At 40.1% G+C, this 25,611-nt stretch overlaps 1 protein-coding gene across 1 annotated transcript in view; it reads right to left on the bottom strand.

The window, feature by feature from the left end:
• Positions 1-5,683: 5,683 nt before the first annotated feature.
• EPDR1 (ependymin related 1) overlaps positions 5,684-25,611 on the bottom strand; it is a 32,747-nt gene continuing 12,819 nt past the window's right edge. Inside the window, exons 2-3 of the mRNA XM_007187797.2 lie at positions 8,516-8,724; positions 5,684-7,372 (exon numbers count right to left, since the gene is read on the bottom strand). Coding sequence (XP_007187859.2) covers positions 7,179-7,372; positions 8,516-8,724 — 403 coding nt within the window. The 3' untranslated portion in view covers positions 5,684-7,178. The remainder of the gene's footprint in view (positions 7,373-8,515; positions 8,725-25,611) is intronic.

The raw sequence follows: 25,611 nt of genomic DNA, 5'->3' as shown, positions 1-25,611 counted from the left end.
CAAAACCAGACAAAGATGTCACAAAAAAAGAAAACTACAGGCCACTATCACTGATGAACATAGATGCAAAAATCCTCAACAAAACACTAACAAACAGAATCCAACAGCACATTAAAAGAATCATACACCATGATCAAGTGGGGTTTATCCAAGAAATGCAAGGATTCTTCAATATACGCAAATCAATCAATGTGATACACCATATTAACCAATTGAAGGATAAAAACCATATGATCATCTCAATAGATGCAGAAAAAGCTTTTGACAAAATTCAACACCCATCTATGATAAAAAACCCTCCAGAAAGTAGGCATAGAGGGAACTTACCTCAACATAATAAAGGCCATATATGACAAACCCACAGCCAACATTGTCTTCAATGGTGAAAAACTGAAATTATTTCCTCTAAGATCAGGAACAAGGCAAGGTTACCCACACTCACCACTATTATTCAACATCGTTTTGGAAGTTTTTGCCACAGCAATCAGAGAAGAAAAAGAAATAAAAGGAATACAAATTGGAAAAGAAGAAGCAAAACTGTCACTGTTTGCAGATGACGATACTATACATAGAGAATCCTAAAGATGCTACCAGGAAACTACTAGAGCTAATCAATGAATTTGGTAAAGTAGCAGGATACAAAATTAATGCATAGAAATCTCTTGCATTCCTATACACTAATGATGAAAAATCTGAAAGAGAAATTAAGGAAACACTCCCATTTACCATTGCAACAAAAAGAATAAAATACCTACGAATAAACCTACCTAAGGAGTCAAAAGACCTGTATGCAGAAAACTATAAGACACTGATGAAAGAAATTAAAGATGATACAAACAGATGGACAGATATACTATGTTCTTGGATTGGAAGAATCAACATTGTGAAAATGACTATACTACCCAAAGCAATCTACGGATTCAATGCAATCCCTATCAAACTACCAATGGCATTTTTCACAGAACTAGAACAAGAAATTTCACAATTTGTATGGAAACACAAAAGACCCCAAGTAGCCATAGCAATCTTAGAAAGAAAAACGGAGCTGGAGGAATCAGGCTCCTGGACTTCAGACTGTACTACAAAGCTACAGTATTCAAGACAGTATGGTACTGGCACAAAAACAGAAATATACATCAATGGAACAGGATAGAAAGCCCAGAGATAAACCCATGCACATATGGTCACCTTATTTTTGATAAAGGAGGCAAGAATATACAATGGAGAAAAGACTGCCTCTTCAATAAGTGGTGCTGGGAAAACTGGACAGCTACATGTAAAAGAATGAAATTAGAACACTCCCTAACACCATACACAAAAATAAACTCAAAATGGATTAAAGACCTAAATGTAAGGCCAGACACTAGAAAACTCTTAGAGGAAAACATAGGCAGAACACTCTGTGACATACATCACAGCAACATCCTTTTTGACCCACCTCCTAGAGAAATGGAAATGAAAACAAAAATAAACAAATGGGACCTAATGAAACTTAAAAGCTTTTGTACAGCAAAGGAAACCATCAACAAGACGAAAAGACAACCCTCAGAATGGGAGAAAATATTTGCAAATGAAACAACTGACAAAGGATTAATCTCCAAAATTTACAAGGAGCTCATGCAGCTCAATATCAAAAAAACGAACAACCCAATCCAAAAATGGGCAGAAGACCTATAGACATTTCTCCAAAGAAGATATACAGATTGCCAACAAACACATGAAGGGATGCTCAACAACACTAATCATTAGAGAAATGCAAATCAAAACTACAATGAGGTATCACCTCACACCAGTCAGAATGGCCATCATCAAAAAGTCTACAAACAGTAAATGCTGGAGAGGGTGTGGAGAAAAGGGAACCCTCTTGCACTGTTGGTGGGAATGTAAATTGATACAGCCACTATGGAGGACAGTATGGAGGTTCCTAAGAATAGAACTACCATCCAACCCAGCAATCCCACTACTGGGCATATACCCTGAGAAAACCATAATTCAAAAAGAGTCATGTACCACAATGTTCATTGCAGCTCTATTTACAATAGCCAGGACATGGAAGCAACCTAAATGTCCATCGACAGATGAATGGATAAAGAAGATGTGGCACATATACACAATGGAACATTACTCAGCCATAAAAAGAAACAAAATTGAGTTATTCGTAGTGAGGTGGATGGACCTAGAGTCTGTCATACAGAGTGAAGTAAGTCAGAAAGAGAAAAACAAATACCGTATGCTAACACATATATATGGAATCTAAAAATAAAAATGGTTCTGAAGAACCTAGGGGCAGAACAGGAATAAAGACGCAGACATAGAGAATGGATTTGAGGACACGGGGAAGGGGAATGGTAAGATGGGATGAAGTGAGAGAGTAGCATGGACATATATACACTACCAAATGTAAAATAGATAGCTAGTGGGAAACAGCTGCATAGCACAGGGAGAGCAGCTTGGTGCTTTGTGACCACCTAGAGGGGTGGGATAGGGAGGGTGGGAGGGAGACGCAAGAGGGTGGAGATATGGGGATATATGCGTATGTATAGCTGATTCACTTTGTTATAAAGCATAAACTAACACACCATTGTAAAGCAGTAATACTCCAATGAAGATGTTAAAAAAATAAAAGAAAATTTAAAAAAGAAAAAAATAGTTTTCAATTTAACTTTTATACAACTTTGTTTTTCCTGGAAGAGAATTCTGCATTTTATAGTATTGGGTTGTCCAAAAACTTCATTTGGGGTTTGGGCCAATCCAATAGAATTTAATGGAAAACTTGGCTTTGCTAAGATGTTCTTATTCCATAAGATAGGACAGCTCTACCAGGACTCTACAACAAAAGTACCACTTCTGCCACGAGGAGTGAAACAAAATCAAGAGACCTTAAATATCTATTTCATATAACCACCCACTCTAGCTCAAGACTATACTGTTAATCAAACAAGTTCGTGTATTTAGTTAACTGGGAATTTTTCAAAAGTTTAGGTTGGTACCTCCTGTTTGGGAAACTAACACCAGTGTTTTCCCAACCTTTCTCCAGGCTGAGAGAACTAATCAACTAGGCTGAGAGGTTACTAAAAAATGTACTTTAGGTTTGAAAAACCATTTCACAAGATAACCTTTAATTTATTGTGTTTTTTGATAGTTTTCTTTATTGATATTATAGAGCTCAAGTGAAATTACAATGATAGCAGACATATTTTAATAAGAAGAGTACTTATTTTGTCATCAAAAAGTACACTGATGAAGGAAAAGAACACTTAGTTATCCAATTTGAACAAATGTACTTTCAAATAAATATACAGTATACCACTGGGAATGTTATAGGTGCAACTGCAGCACAGAACACACACATGTATACTCAGATTACCCGGATACTATGAATGTTGTATCCACTGCAAATTATTCCTAAATTATAGGATAACCACATCCCACTTCCTGATTGCTGAAGCTACATTACCCTTTCCATCTTAATTAGGAAATAGATATGATAACTATGTGTTAATATTTGCCCTAATGAAAACAATATGAATTTTAAAGTAGGGATACAAAAGTGTCATTCTCCCTGAATAAAATATACAATAAATTATAGCTCAATGTTTTTTCTGCACGTTGCTGAAATAATAATTCTGCTTTAAAACAAATAAAAGTACATTTCAGTTGTTATTATCCTAGCAGAGTTCTTAAAAGATTATTGATGCTAGAATATCCATATATAAAGTTAATTTTATCTTTTTAAAGAGATGGCCACCCACAAGGCCTTTAAATCTCATAAATTACTCACAGGACTTTGGCTGAGGAGGCTCATTCTCTCCTCCAACTGAAGTCAACAAAACAGCGAGGACGCTGTTCCTGCATTTGAGGTGCCTTCAGTAGATGGAGGAAAACACAATCTACGTGCTTGGAAAAACTGAAAAACACCACCGTGTGGCACAGGTGAATACACCAGTTTAAAACAGAGGGAAAATTGAGAGGGTGGAGTTAGTAAAGAAAATCCAGCAAGGGGTGAGTATTGAGTTTTCAAATGGTGTGGAATTTAGCTTGGTGGGAAATTTAGTACTTCACCGGAAATTTCCTCAGAGATCTAAACTTTCTGGCCTTTTAAAAATATTTAATTGCTTTCATATTTTGAATACTGTGTCCTAATCTTAGGAAAGATTTGGAGCATTATCTTAATTAGCAAAGCTTCTTGTAAGAAAGTCACCCTGATAATAGCAAAGCTTGTTGTAAGAAAGTCACCCTGATAATTAGAACAATTGGAGCCAGAAAGGCCAGGCCCATTTCACTCCACAAGGGCCAGTGGGAGAGGGAGGGATGGCTCTATCCCAGGGCTGGGCCTTTAGAGTTGAAGGCAGAAGGTAGAGAAGACCCCGGGGCTTGCATGGATCCTGGCAGTTTGCCCTGGGAGGGGTGCAAGGAAGTTGCTCTGATGTAGCATAAAGGATGAGCAACACATGAGGCAGGGGGTCCGCAAAGTGGGACCCAAGCCTGGTCCAGGCCCATGTCAGGAATGGCATCCCTGTCTGCAGATAAGTGAGGCATCAGATGCTCCTCTTCATTAATACAGACCAGTCCCTGCCCTATTCAAGAGCACTCTTATTTTTTACTGTGATGGCCACTAGCGAGTTTTACACAAGATTGGTGACTGAGAAAACCCCCTATACTCAGAGGTAACCCAAGCTTCACTTCTCAGGCTCTTGTGGCCGTTGGGAAAGAGAGAACAGTGCCAAGGACCGAGGCTAGAGAGGGAGTCAGGGCCTGATCAAAAGGGCCTTGGACACCAGGCTATAGAGCCTCAGCTTTACCTGTAGGCAGTGGAGAACCACAGGGGCAGGGCACCATCAGGTGTGTATTGAGGTCCCAGCAGACATAAAATCCTTCCGGAAGGAAGACTTGGCTTAACTGCGAAGGGGTTTAACAACCAAAACGGACAAACTGAAAAATGAAAGGCACCCGCTTCACGCGTCCTGAATAGAATGAGTTCCCTTCCTTTCTGCTTTGAGTGGGGCTGTGGACCGGGGTGGGCAGATGCGAAGATCCGAGGCTAACTAAGAGGGGTGTGCGGTTTGGAATGGAGCAGGGCTGTCTTTCGGGTGGAGAGAGAGAAAGTGGGGCAAATACTGTCACAAAGGCTTGACCAGGCTGGACCGCCTCGAAGGCAGCTGTGAAAGTTTCCCCAGGTGGCATTGCAGGTGCCGGCCTTGACTGGGCTGCACGCTACCCTGTGACTCTAGGAACCCGCATGGGCACTGGAGACAAGAGGGCTTCAGGACTGGCTTATGAATGAATGAGTGAACAAACGAACGAACAGAGGTTGGCTTCTAGAACAAGGACAAGGACAGAGTGTATAGAGATCTTGCAAAGGCCAGCAATGCTAAGAGCCTGGACCTCGGTGATGGCTGAGGGGACGGACAAGAGGCAGTAGCTTTAAGAGCTATTCTGATGGGACTCGGGACACTGACTGCCTCTGAGGACTGAAGGAGAACATAGAGGTCAAGAGTGACTCTGAGGCTTCTGACCCAGGCAACTGGACTTTAAGGGGAAGAGCAGGCTTTTGAGAAAGGAAAATGAATTTGGTGTAGATCACAGGAAGCACTTTATTCATTAGAGAAGCGTTTTAACTCCCTTATAGCCAAGATAACCCATATTTATTACAAAAACAAATATATCAAAAAACACTTAGAAATGCAATTAAATTTGTTTATTGAAACAATATAGATAAGCTGTGAGTAATACAGATTGTTTTCAGCGTAATATAGGCATCACACATTTCTCCTGGTAACAGATGATGGATAGATGGCCAGATAAAACACAATAGTAGAAGGAATCTAGAATGATAAATTTTATTACTAGATATCTCCCTAGAGGTCAGCAAACCCAATCCCATTTAACAGATGAGGAAGTAAGGACCAGAGAGGCTAGCATTCTCCACTCTACATATATTGAGGGCACTGACCACGTGCCAGGCACTTGGTGCTGGGCATATAAAAGTAAACAGAACATAGTACCCGTACTCATGGCGCTCATAGCCAGGCTAGTGAGTGAGAGCATCCAGGAAGCAGGAAATTTAGACACAGCCTAGTAAGCATTGTCAGAATAGCATGTTCAAGCTGCGAGGTGTACCCAATCCAGGCTTGGGAATAGCCTCCAAAGGCCATGCATGAGCTGACCTGGGAAGGATGAGCAGAAGTCAGATAGACAAAGAGGTTGTGAAACGCTGCCCCAGGGATGCAGAGGTGAGGGGAAGCATAGTATGTCTAGTGAATCGAAGGAGTTCCAGTACAAGGGAATTCTTGTCCTGGATTTCAGAAACAATAGTCCCCTGACTCCCAGTTCAGTGCTATTGTTAGGATGCTACCTGTCTCTACAGGTCTCTTGACAAGTATGTGGTGATTCAGCACATATATCAATACTCTTGCATAGAAAAAAAGGAAGCATATATGGCTCATGCTTACCCAGAAATAGACGTTAAGATTTTCCAAACCCTCCTGTTTAAAATATATCTTTAGAGGAATCATTACTTTGCCTTATAGCCTTTCATTTCCTCCCCAAATGTTTACATCCATTGGGTCATGCCATAAAGCTCTTAAGGCCGGAAGGAATTTTAAGGGATCACACTGTCAGCAGCCAGGGGAGCACAGGGCGGGGGAAAAGGAGGTGCTGGAGGCATGGAGCATGGGAGCGTCACTACCCTGGCGCAGGCAATAAGCGGGTCATTGTCTGTAGCGAGCTTAAACATTAATACCAAAACTGACCAAAGTCGTTCCGCTCTTTTTATCACCATGTGCCAGCCATCTAGCAATTCCCAGTAAGGTCGATAACAACACATTTGCCCCTGCTGACCCTCCCCTCGCCCCGTGTATGCCACCGCACTTCCCATACACCTGCACACAGAAAGTGCAGCTCCCAGACAGGCTTCGGAAACATCTGAGGTCCCCATGTTAGCCATCTTTTCACATATTACCACATACTCTCCATTCCATTTCTTTTTGTAAACCTAGCCCAAGTAGTCACAGCCACACATAGAAAAAAAAAAAAACAAAAAGACATCGAAGTTTATCTTCCTAGAATTATGATATTTATCTCTAATGAAGTCTCATCTCTCAAGTCTCAAATCCGGTTCGAGCTGGGGCGGCTGGCATCTGATGTCTGATGCTGTCCCTTCCGCATTCACAGGCTTATCAGGAGCAGTCCTCGCTCATCCTCTCCGGCTGGGCTGTCTGGCACGTGCTTGGCGGGGTAAACACCGAGGGGTCTTTAATGCCCAGCTGTATGTCGAAAAACCGTGTGGACAATATCACACTGTAATTTTTGGTGAAGGTTTCCTGGACAGGATAACAATCCTTGACTGTATAAATGCCAATCCAGGTTTCATCTATAGGAGGAAAGCAAGTTGAGTTTTTAATGTACAAGACAGGCAAAATGTGTGTATTTTTAATTATGCAAAATATACATAAAATAGACCATTTTAACCATTTTTAAGTACAGTTTGGTGGCACTAAGTACATTCACATTGTTATGAAAGCGTCACCACCATCCATCTCCAGAAATTTCCCATATCCCCCCCCCAGTTGAAACTGTCCATTAAACACTAACTCCCCATTCCTCCCTCCCCCCAGTCCCTGGAAACCACCATTCTACTTTCTGTCTCTATGATTTTGACTATTCTAGGTACCTCATATAAGTGAAATTATACAGTATTTGTCCCTTAGTGACTGGCTTCTTTCACTTAGCATAATGTCCTCAAGGTTCATCCATGTTGTACCACGTGTCAGAATTTCCTTCCTTTTTAAGCTTCAGTGATTTTCCACTGTATGTATACACCAGCTTTGTGTACCCCTTTGTCTGCTGATGGATACTTGGGTTGTTTGCACCTCTGGCCTTGATGAATAATGCTGCTATGAACATGGATGTACAAATATCTGTTTGACTCCTTGCTTTCAGTTCTTTAGGGTATATGCCCTATATTGCTAGGTCATCCGGTAATTCTGTGCTTCACTTTGGAGGGAACCATCATACTGTTTTCCACAGCACAAAGGCCTGTGTTTTTGAAACAGTCTTGGGGGAGGTGTGTTGGCAGCACTGCAGAGAAGAGCTTCACATCTATGTATAAAAGCAGATACAATAATGGCAGTAGATCTGGTCGCTGCAACTTTAGTTAGTGTTTGGGGGAAAGGAAAAGGAGGCACCCAAATCTAACATGTGACTTAGACAAACACCTTCCATGTCACAGACCTCCAGGGCATCATGAAACATCAGAGCCAAGGCTAAGCCCATAACAGTCAAAGTGGCAGAAAGTTACAGGGGGCCTTAGAAGGCTGAGGTGTTTGTTCAAATGCCTTGCTTAGGTCCCAGCACTACACAACTAGCAGAGTACATTGGGGGACTGCAAATGGAGTTAAACAATTTGATTAAGCTTCTAAATTTCCTTAACAACTACCTTCCTTAATGGACTTAAACGTTATTTCCCATCCTGCTTCCTGAGATGCAATACTTGAATACTTTTTTGAACCCTTACACGATCTGGCTGACTTTCTGTCCGACCACTCCTGGACGGTGATCTGCTCCTGGGGCCCCCCAATGGAGTACTGGTCCTCAAAGGTGGAGTTCTGAGGAATGTCTAGAGGGTCCCAGGGGTATGTCAGGGTGATCTTGGAGCACTGCTTGGTGGCTTGTTCAATCTGAAACATCACTCCATCCTTGTAGAGCAAAATATATTCAAATAATCTGGAAGACAGATTGAAAGAGAACAGTTCAGGACTTTATGTTACAATCACCATGTCTTTAATCAGCATAAAAGCCAAAGGCCTTTGATATGTTATTCTTAAAATAGAAAAAATAGAAAAAAAAATAGTTTTGCTGCTAGGCCATCATTTACTTACTTATAAACACTCGGCACATGAACAACTTGAATATAAAATAATTAAAGTTCAGGGGTCAAAATTGAATATTCACGAGACAGTTACCTATCATACCTATCAATTAACTATTACCTTATCAAGTACCTATTGTATGACAGACCCTGTGCTGGAGATACAAACATGAGGAAGGTGAGGCCCTGGGTTAGCAGCTGGTTTGTGACCTTTTAGCCTCAGAGACACAGGAGGATTTGACTCTTGCCTTAGTTGTTGAGTCCTTGTAGCACTGAGTCAAGGGACCACAGGGATATGCTGAATGCAGGATGCCAAGAGCCTGCTGAGATGCACCAGGCTCCTGTGCCCCACTGTCTCAACTGTCATCATAGGAATGGGCTTTGGTGAGGTGCAGCTGTGCTGGGAATGGGCTGAGACAGGCAAGGACAAAAGCTGAGGGGACCCCAAGCGAATGGCTTCGCTGAACTGAATTTGTCTGCGTGTTCTCAGCCTCGTCCCTCGTATCCAGTGCACACCCTATGTGCGGAGCAAGCCAGAAGTATTCCCAGTCTGTGCCCGAGCCCACAGACCGCCCGCCATCACCTTGCACGCTGTGTGGTCACCAGCCCTGTGTCTTTCCTAAAGCTAAGCCATCTTGGTATTGGGTGAAGCTCAGTGAGTTGCCATGCATTCAACTGTCAATCTAAAACTCAGGGCACTGCTGTTGATCGAGTGGAATGAGGTTGCAGCCCTGATTCAAAAGTGAAATTTGCAACACCTGAGGGCAGAAGAGTCCAGAGAGGTAGCTTTTCATCAGCAAATAATGGCCAACAGACTATCGGTGATATGTAAGTCTCACTCCACTCCACAGCCCCCTCCGAGGATGCCTGTTCTCCATCCCAAGTCAGGGTTTGAGATTTCTTTTCTTCAGAAAAAATATTATAAATGATAACTGTCCGTATGGTCAAAATAGTACCATTATTAGGATTATATTTCATTTTCTGTGAGCTAGCATAAAAATAGAAACATAACCTCATTTTATGTATTTAGAAATATCGACCCTGCTTATCCTAGAAAATGTTTGAAATGACTTACAAGGGTAAAACCCAAGCACAGACCTTGAGAAGTGGGGGCGAATGGAGAAAGAAAAGGAAGTGTTCACTTTATGCGCTATTGCTCAAAAATGGAGCCAACCTCTTATACTATACATGCAGGGTTCACGTCGAAGGACAAGCCCTTTGGAGGAGTCTGGAGTTGGACTGTCACTGCTTCCTCACTCCCGGTGAAGTCCCTGGCGCTTCAGAGTCTAAACATGCATGAAGGAATACAGAAACATTAGCATCAACTACAGAGCGTACTCCAGTCATAACATGGGATTCTTTGTCCACACACAAATCCTGCTCCACGATCCTTTCAGTGAGAGCGGCCGCCCACGAAGCACCCACTCTGTATGCCGTCAGGACTGGTTATCTTCAGCCTCCTCCTTCCCATCAGCATTATCTTCTTGTGCTTTCCCAAGTTCACGGTGTTTAGGCTAGAGGGTCATTCCTAGCTTTGGCTGATACTCCAGTTGTGTGCAGTGATTGTCCCCTGAAAGCTTTGCACCCATGTGCAGGAGAGGGGGGTTTCCTTCTTGAAACTCAGCCCCCGAATCCACAGAAGCACACAAGTGGGAGCCTGGTGGCCATGTTTGTGTACATGACCTGGCCACCCTCCTCAGAGGGGGGCATCTGACCCAGGGTGGGACAATCAGATTCTCTTGCTCGGACATGTGGAATTGCCACTGAAGGTCTGCTAGTCAGTCTCTTCGTGTGGCTGGTCATGTCGTATGTAAACACAGGAGCCATGGAGGCTAATTTCCAATAAGAGTAAAGAATGAAGCACAGAGAAGCAGCTGCAAGCTGGGATTCCAACAGCTGTTCATTTCCTGGATGCATTTCCTCTCTGAGGCCTAGTGCCTACAGATCCACCTGCAGAGTTCTGATAATAAGTTTCCTTTGTTCTAATAACTTTCCTTTTTCTGCTTGGAACTTTTTGTGTGACTCATAACCAGGACTCGTTTCTAATACAGTTGAGGACTCCACTGTTCCATCTAGAGCCCTGGAACAGCCGCCAGCACAGCTGCTCTGGGAGAGGCACCACACGGGCCACTGAAGAACCAAGGGCCATGGATGCCTGGTCAGTCACCTGCCGGGGAAGGGAAGGGGGCAGCAGGAAAGGAGCTCTGCTAACTTCACTGTTTTCCCGAGGCCAGCTCTGTCCATATACAGAAGTAAAATGAAAATTCTAGACTTGAAACAATTGCTACAAAATGTTAACATTGGTTAATCCTGGGTAGTCTGAACACAGGTGTTTGTTATGATGTTCTCTGTACTTTTCTAAGTTTTCAAAATATTTAATTTGAAAAAAAGAGGGCACAGTATGATATTGAGGTTATGTTGACAGTGCCTTAAGTAAAACAGAAAATATTAATTTAATGGGAAACAAAATAGAACTGTATAAGTCATTTTTTTCAAAGTCCCATGTGGCTATAAATGCTAGTACTACTCCACTGAAAGTTTTGGAAAAGAAGATTTTCATGGCTTGTATGTTTATATGAACGTATTCATAGTCAAGATGTAGGTTCTCCATCACAACTAGGATAAAGGGCCTGGAGCCCGATAGAGCCAGAAGGTCAAAATGCAGAGATCAGCCAGGGTTGAAATGAATCATCTGCCTGGGATGCTGTGCGGGCAATAACCCGTAGATCTGAAGCAGTGATGGACTTCAACAGAAACTGGATCCTGGGAGGTGAGATCAAAGCCTGGCTCTGAAGTGGAGGAAGCTGTGAGGGCAGGAGTCACCCCAGGGTGCAGTCAGGCAAGGTGAGGGGCTGGAATGTGTGAAGGACGAGGCAGGCGGGCCAGCACTGGGTCAACAACAGTCTGCAAACTTCGCCTCCTCGCTGGCCAGACACCAAGCAAAGCATTGTTCCTGGAAGGGCCCTGCCGCTGGGTCTCAGGTTCTCCCCGCCCTGCCAAGGGTTCAGCAGGCCAAGCTTTCCATGGCAACCCGAATGCAGAGGAGGTGCTCGGCGGGCCACTTTGCCTCTCACCTCGTGGGACAAAGGATTTTTGTGGCTTCTGACAAAATTCTCAGGCTGCGTGGACAATTTCTATTGTTTCCTGAAAATCCATTTTCCTAAAAATTGAAACTAATTTAGAGAAATAACAACTCTGTGCATATGTGTTTACTGATTTTTTAATTTTAATTTTAATTGTGGTAAAATACACATCACATAAAATCTACCACCTTGACCATTTTTAAGTGTACAGTTCAGGAGTGTTAAGTGTGTTCACATTGTTGTGGAACCAACCTCCACAACTCTTTTCACCTTGCAAAACTGAAACTCTGTACCCATTAAACAGCTCCACATTTCTCCCTCCCCCAGCTCCTGGCCACCACCATCCTACTTTCTGTCTTTATGAACTTGACTACTCTAGGTACTTCGCATAAGTGGCATCATACAGTATTTCTCTTTTTGTGACTGGGCTGTTTCACTTAGCATAATGTCCTCAAGGTTCATTCATAGTGTAGCATGTATCAGAATTTCCTTTGTAAGGCTAACTAATATTCCATTGAATGTATATATCACATTTTGTTTATTCATTCATTCAAGGATGGACACTTGGGTTGTTTCCACCTTTTGGCTATTTTAAATAGTGCTGCTATGAACATAGGTGTGCAAATATATTAATTTAGTGTACTATACACATTTTACAAAAATAAATAATGATTTATATATTTTCTAACCTGCATTTTAAATTCAACAATTTGTCCTTGGTAGTCTCCCAAGTATTTCCAAAAAGTACATATCAATGGTATCATTTTTCCCTAATTTATTATGAAAATTTTTAAAATGCAGAAGAGTTGAAGGTCTAATACAATGATCACCTTTGTATCTACCATTTAGATTCAACAGTTGTTACATTTTGCCATATTTGCTTTATCTATTTCCTAAATATCTCTTACAAACAAGGCTCTGTACTTCATGTCCCATCACATCAGAAGACAGGTGATGTCCCATTCCACTAGTAATGCTACCAACTTTGATCACCAAGCCACGTGGTTACTCTAGATGTCTCCATCATAAAGGCATTTCCTTTTGCAATTACCAAGTTATCGGTGGGTAATACTTTGTGATGCTGAGAATATCCTGTTACCCCATAACTGTCACCTAATCATTTTAGGTAAAACAATTTCTTGAATCAATTATTTCACTGGAGGTTGGTATGATGCTACCAGTGGTACAGCAAATGGTACCTATCCATCTGTCTATCTAGTATCACTCTGCACTCGGGTTTTTATTTATTCAACATATGGCAAATAATTAAAGTCATTATTCCATTTGATGTTCAAATCGTCCCAAGTTCAGTCAGTGGGAACTCCTTCCACCTGCTATTTGTGACTTATAACATGATTCCATCAGTCTTTGAGTGATTCCTGGCTTTCTGTGACACAAGTGTCCCAGGCTCATCTTAGACTTTCCTTGCACCAAATCTAAAATCAGTCATTCCTCTAAGGAAACCTGGAACTTATTGGGAAACAACTTAGAAACCAACATCTGGGCCCTAGATGTGCTCATTGTCATTGGGATATCATTGTTTTAAGGACCTTTCAGTGGTCAGAACTTCTTATGTTGAAAAAAAAAAAAAACATGAATTCATACTGATATTTCCAATCTAAATTTGACATTATAAGTTCTCCCCTATCATTTTTGTTTTTATGTTTGTATATATTTTCTCTTCAAATAAAAGTCATGCTTCCCAAAAACATTAGCAAATTTACTTATTTGCTTTATCCTACAATAGCTTTGAAATAATACTTTTAAAGATGTTATCAAAAAATACAACTGCCTGGTGAAGTTTAAGATTTTATTGCACTTCTTTTTGTCCTTAGAATATAACTCAATACTGCATTAAAAATTCACTTGGATTAACCCTGTTCCCTGGGTGGCTATGTTTCCAGATTGATATATCATTAGGTTCATTTGTTTGTTCTCAATTCGGGGACTTCACACTCTTCCCCTTTGATTTAATTTTATTATTTAAATATGTAAAGTTTTTCATGTTTCAGAACTCAGAACAATATAAAAAACCACATTCAGAGAAGTCTCACTCAAAATTTTTTAAAAAAAATTTTAAAAACTTATTTAGGAATTCCCTGGCAGTCCAGCAGTTAGGGCTCTGCGCTTCCACTGCAGGGGGCATGGGTTCGATCCCTGGTTGGGGAACTAAGATCCTGCATGCCATGTGGCGCAGCCAAAAAATAAAAAAAAAAAAATTTTAAAAGAGAAGTCTCACTCCCATCCCAATCCCTGCCCCATCCCTCATTCTCCCAATGGATAGCACCTTTCATTGGCTTCCATGTTACTTTCTTTCATTTCTTTTGACAAAATATAAGCAAACGCATGTGTGCACTCTTATTTCTCTCTCTTCTTTCCAGAAAGGGTAGAATTCTATATACACTTTTCTGCACCTTGCTTTTTCCTGTCTCTATTAATACATAGAGGTAGTCATTATTCTTTTCTATGGCCATATAATAGTTTATTGTGTGTAAGTACCATTGGTTATTTAGTCAGTCTCCTACTAATGAACATTGGCTTGTTTCCATTCTTATTATATTGCCCAAAACAAAACACTGAATAACCTTGTGCTACTTTGGAGGTATATATTTAGGATAAATTACTGATATGAAACTACTAGGGCGAAGGGTATTTTGTTAATATTATCAGATTTCTTTTCAAAGAGTTGTGCAGTTTTGCACTCCTATCAGTAATATATGAGAGCACCTGTTTCCTTTATAGTCTTGCCAACAGATCGTGTTGTCAAACTTGGATTTGTGCCCATCTGATAAGTAAGAAATGTTATCTGTCAGGGTTTTTTTTTAAAGAACTTTTTCATTTTTTGGTAAGCATAATGAACATAACAATGGACGGCATAAATCTAAAGTGTAGAGCTTGAGAAATTTTACGAAGTGAAGAATTAGGAAGCGCCTACCCAGATCCCGTTATGGCAGAGCAGGAGCCTTCCCCAGCCCCTCCCAGCCACTTCCCTTCCACAAGGGATAGTGTAGGGTTTTTTTGTCTGGTTTTTTTTTTTTTACATCTTTCTTGGAGTATAATTGCTTTACAATGGTGTGTTAGTTTCTGCTTTATAACAAAGTGAATCAGCTATACATATACATATATCCCCATATCTCCTCCCTCTTGCCTCTCCCTTCCACCCTCCCTATCCCACCCCTCTAGGTGGTCACAAAGCACCGAGCTGATCTCCCTGTGCTATGCGACTGCTTCCCACTAGCTACCTATTTTACATTTGATAGCGTATATAAGTACATGCCACTCTCTCACGTCGTCCCAGCTTACCCTTCCCACTCCCCATGTCCTCAAGTCCATGCTCTACGTCTGCATCTTTATTTCTGTCCTGCCCCTAGGTTCATCAGAACCATTTTTTTTAGATTCCATATATATGTGTTAGCATATGGTATTTATTTTTCGCATTCTGACTTAACTTCACTCTGTATGACAGACTCTAGGTCCATCCGCCTCACTACAAATAACTCAATTTCGTTTCTTTTTATGGCTGAGTAATATTCCATTGTATATATGTGCCACATCTTCTTTATGCATTCATCTGTCGATGGACACTTAGGTTGCTTCCATGTCCTGGCTATTGTAAATAGAGCTGCAATGAATACTGTGGTACATGACTCTTTTTGAATTATGGTTTTCTCAGGGTATATGCCCAGTAGTGGGATTGCTGGGTCAGATGGTAGTTCTATTTTTGGTTTTCTAAGGAACCTCCGTACAGTTCTCCATAGTGACTGTATCAATTTACATTCCCACCAACAGTGCAAGAGGGTTCCCTTTTCTCCACGACCTCTCCAGCATTTATTGTTTGTAGATTTTTTGATGACGGCCATTCTGACTGGTGTGAGGTGATACCTCACTGTAGTTGTTGTTGTTTTGGTTTTTTTTTAACTCACTGTAGTTTTTTTTTTTTTTTAAAGTTTTTACTTGATTTTATTTATTTATTTATTTTTGGCTGTGTTGGGTCTTCGGTTCGTGCGAGGGCTTTCTCCAGTTGCGGCAAGCGGGGGCCACTCTTCATCACGGTGCGGGGACCGCTCTTCATCGCGGTGCGCGGGCCTTTCTCTATCGCGGCCCCTCCCGTCGCGGGGCACAGGCTCCAGACGCGCAGGCTCAGCAATTGTGGCTCACGGGCCCAGCTGCTCCGTGGCATGTGGGATCTTCCCAGACCAGGGCTCGAACCCGTGTCCCCTGCATTAGCAGGCAGATTCTCAACCACTGCGCCACCAGGGAAGCCCTCACTGTAGTTTTGATTTGCATTTCTCTAATGATTAGTGTTGTTGAGCATCCTTTCATGTGTTTGTTGGCAATCTGTATATCTTCTTTGGAGAAATGTCTATTAAGTTCTTCTGCCCATTTTTGGATTGGGTTGTTCGTTTATTTGATATTGAGCTGCTTGTAAATTTTGTAGATTAATCCTTTGTCAGTTGTTTCATTTGCAAATATTTTCTCCCATTCTGAGGGTTGTATTTTCATCTTGTTTGTGGTTTCCTTTGCTATGCAAAAGGTTTTAAGTTTCATTATGTCCCATTTGTTTATTTTTCTTTATATTTCCATTTCTCTAGGAGGTGGATCAAAAAAGATCCTGCTGTGATGTATGTCAAAGAGTGTTCTGCCTATGTTTTCCTCTAAGAGTTTTACTGTGTCTGGCCTTATGTTTAGGTCCTTAATCCATTTTGAGTTTACTTTTGTGTATGGTGTTAGGCAGTGTTCTAATTTCTTTCTTTTACATGTAGCTGTCCAGTGTTCCCAGTACCACTTTTGAAGAGGCTGTCTTTTCTCCATTGTATATACTTGACTCCTTTATCAAAAATAAGGTGACCATATGCGTCTGGGTTTATCTCTGGGCTTTCTATCCTGTTCCATTGATGTATATTTCTATTTTTGTGCCAGTACCATACTGTCTTGATTACTGTAGCTTTGTAGTATAGTCTGAAGTCCAGGAGCCTGATTCCTCCAGCTCCGTTTTTCTTTCTCAAGATTGCTTTGGCTATTCGGGGTCTTTTGTGTTTCCATACAAATTGTGAAATTTTTTGTTCTAGTTCTGTGAAAAATGCCAGTGGTAGTTTGATAGGGATTGCATTGAATCTGTAGATTGCTTTGGGTAGTATAGTTATTTTCATAATGTTGATTCTCCAATCCAAGAACATGGTATATCTCTCCATCTGTTTGTATCATCTTTAATTTCTTTCATCAGTGTCTTATAGTTTTCTGCATACAAGTCTTTTGTCTCCTTAGGTAGGTTTATTCCTAGGTATTTTATTCTTTTTGTTGCAATGGGAAATAGGAGTGATTCCTTAATTTCTCTTTCAGATTTTTCATCATTAGAGTATAGGAATGCAAGAGATTTCTATGCATTAATTTTATATCCTGCTACTTTGCCAAATTCATTGATTAGCTCTAGTAGTTCTCTGGTAGCATCTTTAGGATTCTCTGTGTATAGTATCATGTCATCTGCAAACAGTGACAGTTTTACTTCTTCTTTTCCAATTTGGATTCCTTTTATTTCTTTTTCTTCTCTGATTGCTGTGGCTAAAACTTCCAAAACTATGTTGAATAATAGTGGTGAGAGTGGACAACCTGTCTTGTTCCTGATCTTAGAGGAAATGGTTTCAGTTTTCCACCATTGAGAATGATGTTGCCTGTGGGTTTGTCATATATGGCCTTTATTATGTTGAGGTAAGTTCCCTCTATGCCTACTTTCTGGAGGGTTTTTATCATAAATGGGTGTTGAATTTTGTCGAAAGCTTTTTCTGCATCTTTTGAGATTATCATATGGTTTTTCTCCTTTAATTTGTTAATATGGTTTATCACATTGATTGATTTGTGTATATTGAAGAATCCTTGCACTCCTGGGATAAACCCCACTTGATCATGGTGTATGATCCTTTTAATGTGTTGTTGGATTCTGTTTGCTAGTATTTTGCTGAGGATTTTTGCATCTATGTTCATCAGTGATATTGGCCTGTAGTTTTCTTTCTTTGTGACGTCTTTGTCTGGTTTTGGTATCAGGGTGATGGTGGCCTCATAGAATGAGTTTGGGTGTATTCCCCCCTCTGCTATACTTTGGAAGAGTTTGAGAAGGATAGGTGTTAGCTCTACTTTTTCCCTTTCATCACTTTAAATATGTCTTGTCACTCCCTTCTGGCTTGCAGGGCTTCTGCTGAAAGATCAGCTGTTAACCTTATGGGGATTCCCTCGTATGTTATTTGTTGTTTTTCCCTTGCTGCTTTTAATATTTTTTCTTTGTATTTAAGTTTTGATAGTTTGATTAATATGTGTCTTGGCGTATTTCTCCTTGGATTTATCCTGTATGGGACTCTCTGCGCTTCCTGGACTTGATTGACTATTTCCTTTCCCATATTAGGGAAGTTTTCAACTATAATCTCTTCAAATATGTTCTCAGTCCCTTTCTTTTCCTCTTTTTCTTCTGGGATCCCTATAATTCGAATGTTGGTGAGTTTACTGTTGTCCCAGAGGTCTCTGAGACTGTCCTCAGTTCTTTTCATTCTTTTTTCTTTATTCTGCTCTGCAGTAGTTATTTCCACTATTCTATCTTCCAGGTCACTTATCCGTTCTTCTGCCTCAGTTATTCTGCTATTGATTCCTTCTAGAGAATTTTAAATTTCATTTATTGTGTTGTTCATCATTGTTTGTTTGCTCTTTAGTTCTTCTAGGTCCTTCTTAAATGTTTCTTGTATTTTCTGCATCTATTTCCAAGATTTTGGATCATCTTTACTATCATTACTCTGAATTCTTTTTCAGGTAGACTGCTTATTTCCTCTTCATCTGTTTGGTCTGGTGGGTTTTTACCTTGCTCCTTCATCTGCTGCATATTTCTCTGTCTTCTCATTTTGCTTAACTTACTGTGTCTGGGTTCTCCTTCTCGCAGGCTGCAGGTTCGTAGTTCCTGTTGTTTTCGTTGTCTGCCCCCAGTGGCTATGGTTGATGCAGTGGGCTGTGTAGGCTTCCTGGTGGAGGGTACTAGTGCCTGTGTTCTGGTGGACGAGGCTGGATCTTGTCTTTCTGGTGGGCAGGACCGCGTCTGGTGGTGTGTTTTAGGGTGTCTGTGACCTTATTATGATTTTAGGCAGCCTGTCTGCTAATGGGTGGCATCACGTTCCTGTCTTGCTAGTTGTTTGGCATAAGGTGTCCAGCAGTGTCACTTGCTGGTCTTTGAGTGGATCTGGGTCTTAGCGTTGAGACGGAGCTCTCTGGGAGAGCTTTCGCCGTTTGATATTACATGGAGCCATGAGGTCTCGGGTGGGCCAAGTCCTGAACTCGGCTCTCACACCTCAGAGGCACAGGTCTGACACCCAGCCAGAGCACCAAGACCCTGTGAGCCACACGGCCCAAGTCTACAGTTGCTCCCAAAGTCCACTGCCTCAATTTGGGGATGATTCATTGTCTATTCAGGCATTCCACAGATGCAGGGTACATCAAGTTGATTGTGGCGATTTAATCTGCTGCTCCTGAGGCTTTTGGGAGGTCTGAAGTCTTCTGCCAGCATTCAGTAGGTGTTCTGTAGGAGTTGTTCCACATGTAGATGTATTTCTGATGTATTTGTGGGGAAGAAGGTGATCTCCACATCTTACTCCTCCACCATCTTGAAGGTCTCCTTCAGTGTCTTTTTCATTCCCGCTCTTTTCAGCTTCCTTCAATAGGGTAGTTTTAATTTGCCTTCACCCATTATAGTTGGTTGAACATCTTTCCATATGTTTAAGCACCATATACTTTCTGAATTTTCTGTAGCTAGTGATTCAGCCTTTTGTGTCTGATATAAGTTGCAGATAATTTTTCTCTGCCATTTGTCTGTTGACATTATTTACATTTTTTTCTACAATGCAAAAGATTGTACATTTTTGAAGTCAAATTCCTTTTATTGCTGTTGGATTGTGTCATATTTAGAAAACCTTTCCCTACTTTCAGGTTATAAAAAAACTCACCCATGATTTCTATTATCTCTGTATGGTTTTATTTTGTTAACATTTAGATCTTTATCTCATTTGGAATTTATTCTTGTGTATGGTGTAAAGTATGGGTACAATTTTATCTTTTCCCAATTGTTCTAACATCATCGATTTAAAAGTCTATCTTTTTCCCAGTTATTTGAGATGCCACCCTTATCATACACCAACTGCAGATCTATGTGAGTCTGCTTCAGGCCTCTATTCCATTGGGTTGTCTATCTATTCATGCACCTGTGTCACACTGCTTTAATTACAGAGACCTAATAATGTGTTGTTTCATAATCTCGTAGAATTTACTAGACCTCCTATTGTGTCCTACTTTTTCAGGATTTTCCTAGATATTTCGGTTTTTTAATTTTTCCATATGAAATTTAGAATTAACTTATTTAGCTCCAACAAAAACCACCCTTTTGGCATTCGGAGGGGGAAGAATGGATATCTGTATGATGTTGTCATCCTATTCCCCTGCCAAAAAAAAAAAAGTCTTTACATTTTTTCAAATCTCATTTTGTGTTTTTGTATCTTTCAGGAGTGTTTGAAATTTTTCCTGTACAGATTTTGCAGATTTCCTTTGAGTTTATTCCTAAGTAGTTTGTCTTTTGTTGTTTTTGATGTTGCTGTTTTAAATGAGATCTTCCATTGTTATTTCTAGCAGATTATTGTTTGTATATATTAAAGCTATTGACTTTTCAGGCTAATTTTATATACAGATACCTTACTGAATTCTCTTAGTTTGAATCAGTTTCAATTAGTTTTATTTTTTAGGCCTTTTATGTTTCCCAGGTATACTGCACCCATATCACTGGCAGAGATAGTTTTTATCTCTTCTTTTCTAATTCTCGTGTCTTTAAATATTTTATCTCTACAATTATATTGGCCAGTAAATCCAACATAATATTAAATAAAATGGAGAAAATGGCCATCTTTGCCTTCTTCCTGAGTTTAGTGGGAAAGGGGCTATGGTTTCAATATTAAGCAGATTAAGAACGCTACAGATTTCATCATATTAAGGAAGGATCAATCAGTTCTTTTGAATGCTTTGTATCAAGAATGTTTATTGAATTTTATCATCACAGATGTTTACAGATTCCCTAAAATTGAATCATCCTTACATTCCTGGAATAAACCTCATTTGATCATAATGTATTCTTTTTTTTTAATGTGCTATTGGGTTCGGTCTGCTATTTGGGAATTTTTAATCAATGATTGCATCGATTTTCATAAATGACATTGCTTTACAATAATTTAACAGATGCATAGTTCTCTTGTATATATATACTATAATTTGCTTCAGTAGTTCCCTACTCATGACCACTTAGATTATTTCCACAGTTCATTAGTATTAACAATGCTAAATACAAATTGGAGATAAGCCCTTTTGCCTTTCTGTTTCTATATCCCTATTTAAAATTTATAGCCTGGGATTGTTGGATCAAGGGAAATTCCCATTTTATATTTTATGAGGTACTACTGTTTCCCAAAAAGGAACAGTGGAATTTTTAACTGGATGTAGAGCTTCATTATTTTCTTCCCATTAGAAAAGGTACCAGAAGTTTACCCTACTATGAGAAAACAGGAGATATCCTTTCTGTCTAATTTTCCTACCTCAGGATATGGTTTACAAACAGCATGAAAAGCGCTGTAAAGAAGCTTTGGTCAAGGAATTAAGGCTCCCCGTCTACCACTGGTGGGCTGTATGATCATAATTTTAATCTCCATGTTTCCCATATATAAAGAGAAACTAAAATTTTGATCTCACAGCATTATTATGAAGATGATTTGAGATAGTGGATGTGAAATTGTTATATAAATGAAAGGATATATAGAGTTTTGTAGGAAAGTCTGATTACAGTTGTGTTTACTATAATCAATTAATGTTTAACAAGTAAACTGCTCATTTAACTTGTACACATTAAGATGTGATCTGCTATGTAACAAAGAAGGGTTAATTCATTCAGATGAGATGGAGAGATGAAGGAGAGAACATTCCTGAGGGCATAATAGACCCCTTTGTGGAAGACCTAGCAGGCATTCTCACCCATTCTCCATGACCTGCTTCTCACTATAGAGGCTAAGAAAGTATACTCATATACTCGTTTTCTTAGCCTTCCTTGAAGCTAGGAGTATTACTGGTTCTGGACTTGGAGACCTAAAGGGAAGTCTACGGGGAGAGGGAATCCTCTGGAAATTTCTTTTCTCACAAAAAAAGAAGAGGAGAGTCTCTGTTCCACTCCACTTCCTTCATTTTCTGTCTCTGAACGTAGTTGGGTGAGAACTTAATGCTTGGAGTGGAGGCAGCCATCTTGAAGCCATGAGGCAACAAGTCAGTGTGCCCTCTTGCAACTACGGGCCAACATTCTAAGAATGGCAGAGTGGATGCATGGAGAAGAACCAACAAGCGGCCCTGGTGAAACTGTTGAGTCAAACCTACAGACACGTATCACCAGAATTCTGAGGTAAACAAAAAACATCCTTATAATTTAAGCCTCTGACAGTGAAATTTTCTGCAGCCGAAAGCACCTTACTTACATGAAATAAGTAAAAACCAATACTTTATAGGTATTACCTATTGGATTCCTTATAACAAGTCTGTGAAAGCCTTCCCTTCCAGAATGAGCAGGGCCCAGGATTTGGTTAATCCTAGAACGCAAAATACCAGATCCTGGCCTGGGCATAAATGAACCCAAATAGCTACTGCCTTCACAGCCAAGAAGCAACTGTTTTTCTGTCCTGAATTGGGGTAGTCAGGAAAAAAAAAAGTCTAAGGCAGACGTTACAGACTGGCAAATTCAGCTGGCTGACATGTTATTAGCTTTTTTCTTTTTTTAAAAAAACAGATGAGAAAATATAAGGCTCAGAGCATAATTTAGTAGTAAATAATGGTGCCAGATTCAAACCCAAGATGTGATCTCCAACCAGACTCATTCTAATTCACTGATACCACATTCTTTGCCTCCTTTCACAGGGGAAAGGAGTGATTCTTCCCATCCACGTAGAAGTACTTGGCCATCCAAGATATACTAAATTACAGAGAAGGGAGTGGACAAATATTATATTGTGATTACAAAAGTACTTTGGCTTTTATGGAAGAAACTGGACAAATTTTGGATTTGTTTAATATGCAATATAATAGATTAGTAATGCATGCTGGCTTTCTGACTCTCCACAGGAAGAATTGAGCTGAGGCCACTTGACATTCTGGTGTATACCAAGATCGAGTTACACCCTACAGTAATCATGAGACATAAAAGAAAAACACTATTTCAAAATTGTCGTGTTAGACACCAACTCATCGTGCAGGCTGATGCCAACCACATATAACAAAAGGAAAATTATATTACTTGAGAATGCAGCCCTAGGAAAAGTAAAGTCAAAGAATAATTACGTGTGCAATTTAAGAGGCTGTAAGGTGATGGGCCTCCACTGCTTGGATTCTAGTTCAAAAGAAGAAAAGGGTGCTCAAGAAATTGAAGAGCTTTATGTTCCAAAAATGTATCTGGATGAATATTGGCAAAGTGTAGGCATACAGTCTTTCATCTGATGGAAGATAATAAAAAAACCTTCTCATGAGGCAATAGTTCAAGCTGGCTTTTTTTTTCACCACCACTAAAAGAAACAGCCTCTTTAGTACTGAGATACCCATGTTGCCATGGTACACAGTGACTTCTAGAACTTCGTATCAGGGGTATTAAGGAGGTTGGGAGGGTAAAAGGATAGTCAGGTTCATACAGTCAGCACTATGCTTTTCAGCAGAAAAATATCAGTTCTCACCATGTTGAACTATAAACACACACAGACCTTTCCAGCTAACAGTTAACAGAACAAAAATATATATCTTATTTTTCACTTTCACTGGGATTTGGGATGATACTGCATTTAAGAAAAAAAGGAATAATGTGTGGCTACAAGAATAGCTTTCCAATGAAAAACATGATTATCAAAATAGAAAATGCAGTGAAGGCAGCATGGAGCAGACTGGATATGGGGGGAAAAAACCAAAAACCAAAAAACAGAAGCAGTGAATGAAAAGGTATTATTTCAGAACTCAAGTAAAAACACATAAAAAGTGATGAAAAGATAAGAAATGTGGGGGGCAGGTGTAAGAGAACCAGTACATGTTAAGTAGAGAGATATTCTACAAGGAACAAAGAGAGAAGACAGAATATCAAGCCTCCAGAAATTTCCCTAGAGCTGGGCATTAACCAGGAGATGTTAATAAAATTCAAAGATTAATATATTCACACTACTATATATAAAATAAATAAAGGAAAAGACCTATTGTATGCCACAGGGAACTATATAGAATATTTTATAATAACCTATAATGGAAAAGAATCTGAAAAAGAATATATGTTTATGTATGTGTGTATTTTATATATATATATATAACACAGTATGTATAACTGAGCCACTTTGCTGTATACCCGAAATCATTGTAAATCAACTATACTTCCATAAAAAAAAAATTTTTTTTTTAATTTAAAATGTTCAAGGATAATGAAAACAACCTACAAAGACTTGGGCAGAAAAAAAAAATTGTTAAAACTAAACCAAAATTACTTTGGTATCAGACTTCTCTTACAGAGGTCTAAATGCCATAAAAAATTTAAGCAAAAATACTATTATTACCCAATGAATTGTATACACCCCCAAATTATCATTATGTAGAAAAAATAAGTGAAATTTCTCCGACATTCAAAATCTCTGAAATTACACCACCACAGCAGTACCCTGTCTGAAGGAAATTAATTGAGTATATTCTCTAGCTGACCGAAACATGAATCAAAGTCAAGGAGTCAGGTGAATGTGAATATAAATATAAAAGAAATTGCAGTGAATAATAAAAGGAGTAAAATAATTTATGTTTCTCTTTTAACAGAGGCCTTGTAGCAAAGCTACTTAGCAGTTTGTACAAACACACACTATAAAAATTCCTCTGTGTTTTAACAAGTGAAGAAGTTGACCTTTTAAAGGCTTGACTCAGCGTGGTGAAGGAAGGAAAGACGAGAAACCATCCAAACACTTTAAATTCTTTTCCACATACCGACTGGGACCTAAATAAATACTCATCCTTTACAAAAGAAACTGTTCTGCCACCTGAAAAGTGAATCCCAAGGAGGACCGAGTCCTCAGGAGGGTGGCTCCTCTGGGGTCCCAGGGGTGAGCCAGACAATACCTGGTGCTGGGCTACAAGAAGAATCACTGTCCAAAATACAGAGTCTGCAACAAAGGGCTCGTATAAGAGAGAGGACTCCCACATCCAGAGGAAACACATAAGCCACACCAGAACACAGCACGTGACGTGGCATCTCAATGGATATTAAATAGGAGGTGGATTCTCTCCCCAGGGTCCTTTGCTCCCAAGAGTGTAGGCTGGTAGAATTTCCACTGGTCCGCTGCCTGTTTCTCCTGAAGTGAGAGCTTCTGTTCCCCAGGCTTTCTCTACTTTACTGCCTCTGCCTCCCCAGTTACACCAGGGCCCCTCTGCCAAGAGTTGCCCTGGGGATTCTGAAGCAGGTGCTGTCTCCGCTTGACTTCAGCCAGCTCAGATAGCTCCATGGTGGCCCAAGCATCTTCCGCAGAGGAACGTCTGCCATTCCCAGCCTGGAATCCTGGGTCATCAGCTTCTCGGTGAGACATTCTGGGCAGTAGGCCTTACAAT

This window comes from Balaenoptera acutorostrata, chromosome 7 (assembly GCF_949987535.1).
Source record: "Balaenoptera acutorostrata chromosome 7, mBalAcu1.1, whole genome shotgun sequence".
Classification (NCBI taxonomy): Eukaryota; Metazoa; Chordata; class Mammalia; order Artiodactyla; family Balaenopteridae; genus Balaenoptera; species Balaenoptera acutorostrata.
Note: the sequence above shows the minus strand (reverse complement) of the source record. Positions and strands in the feature narration are given on the sequence as shown.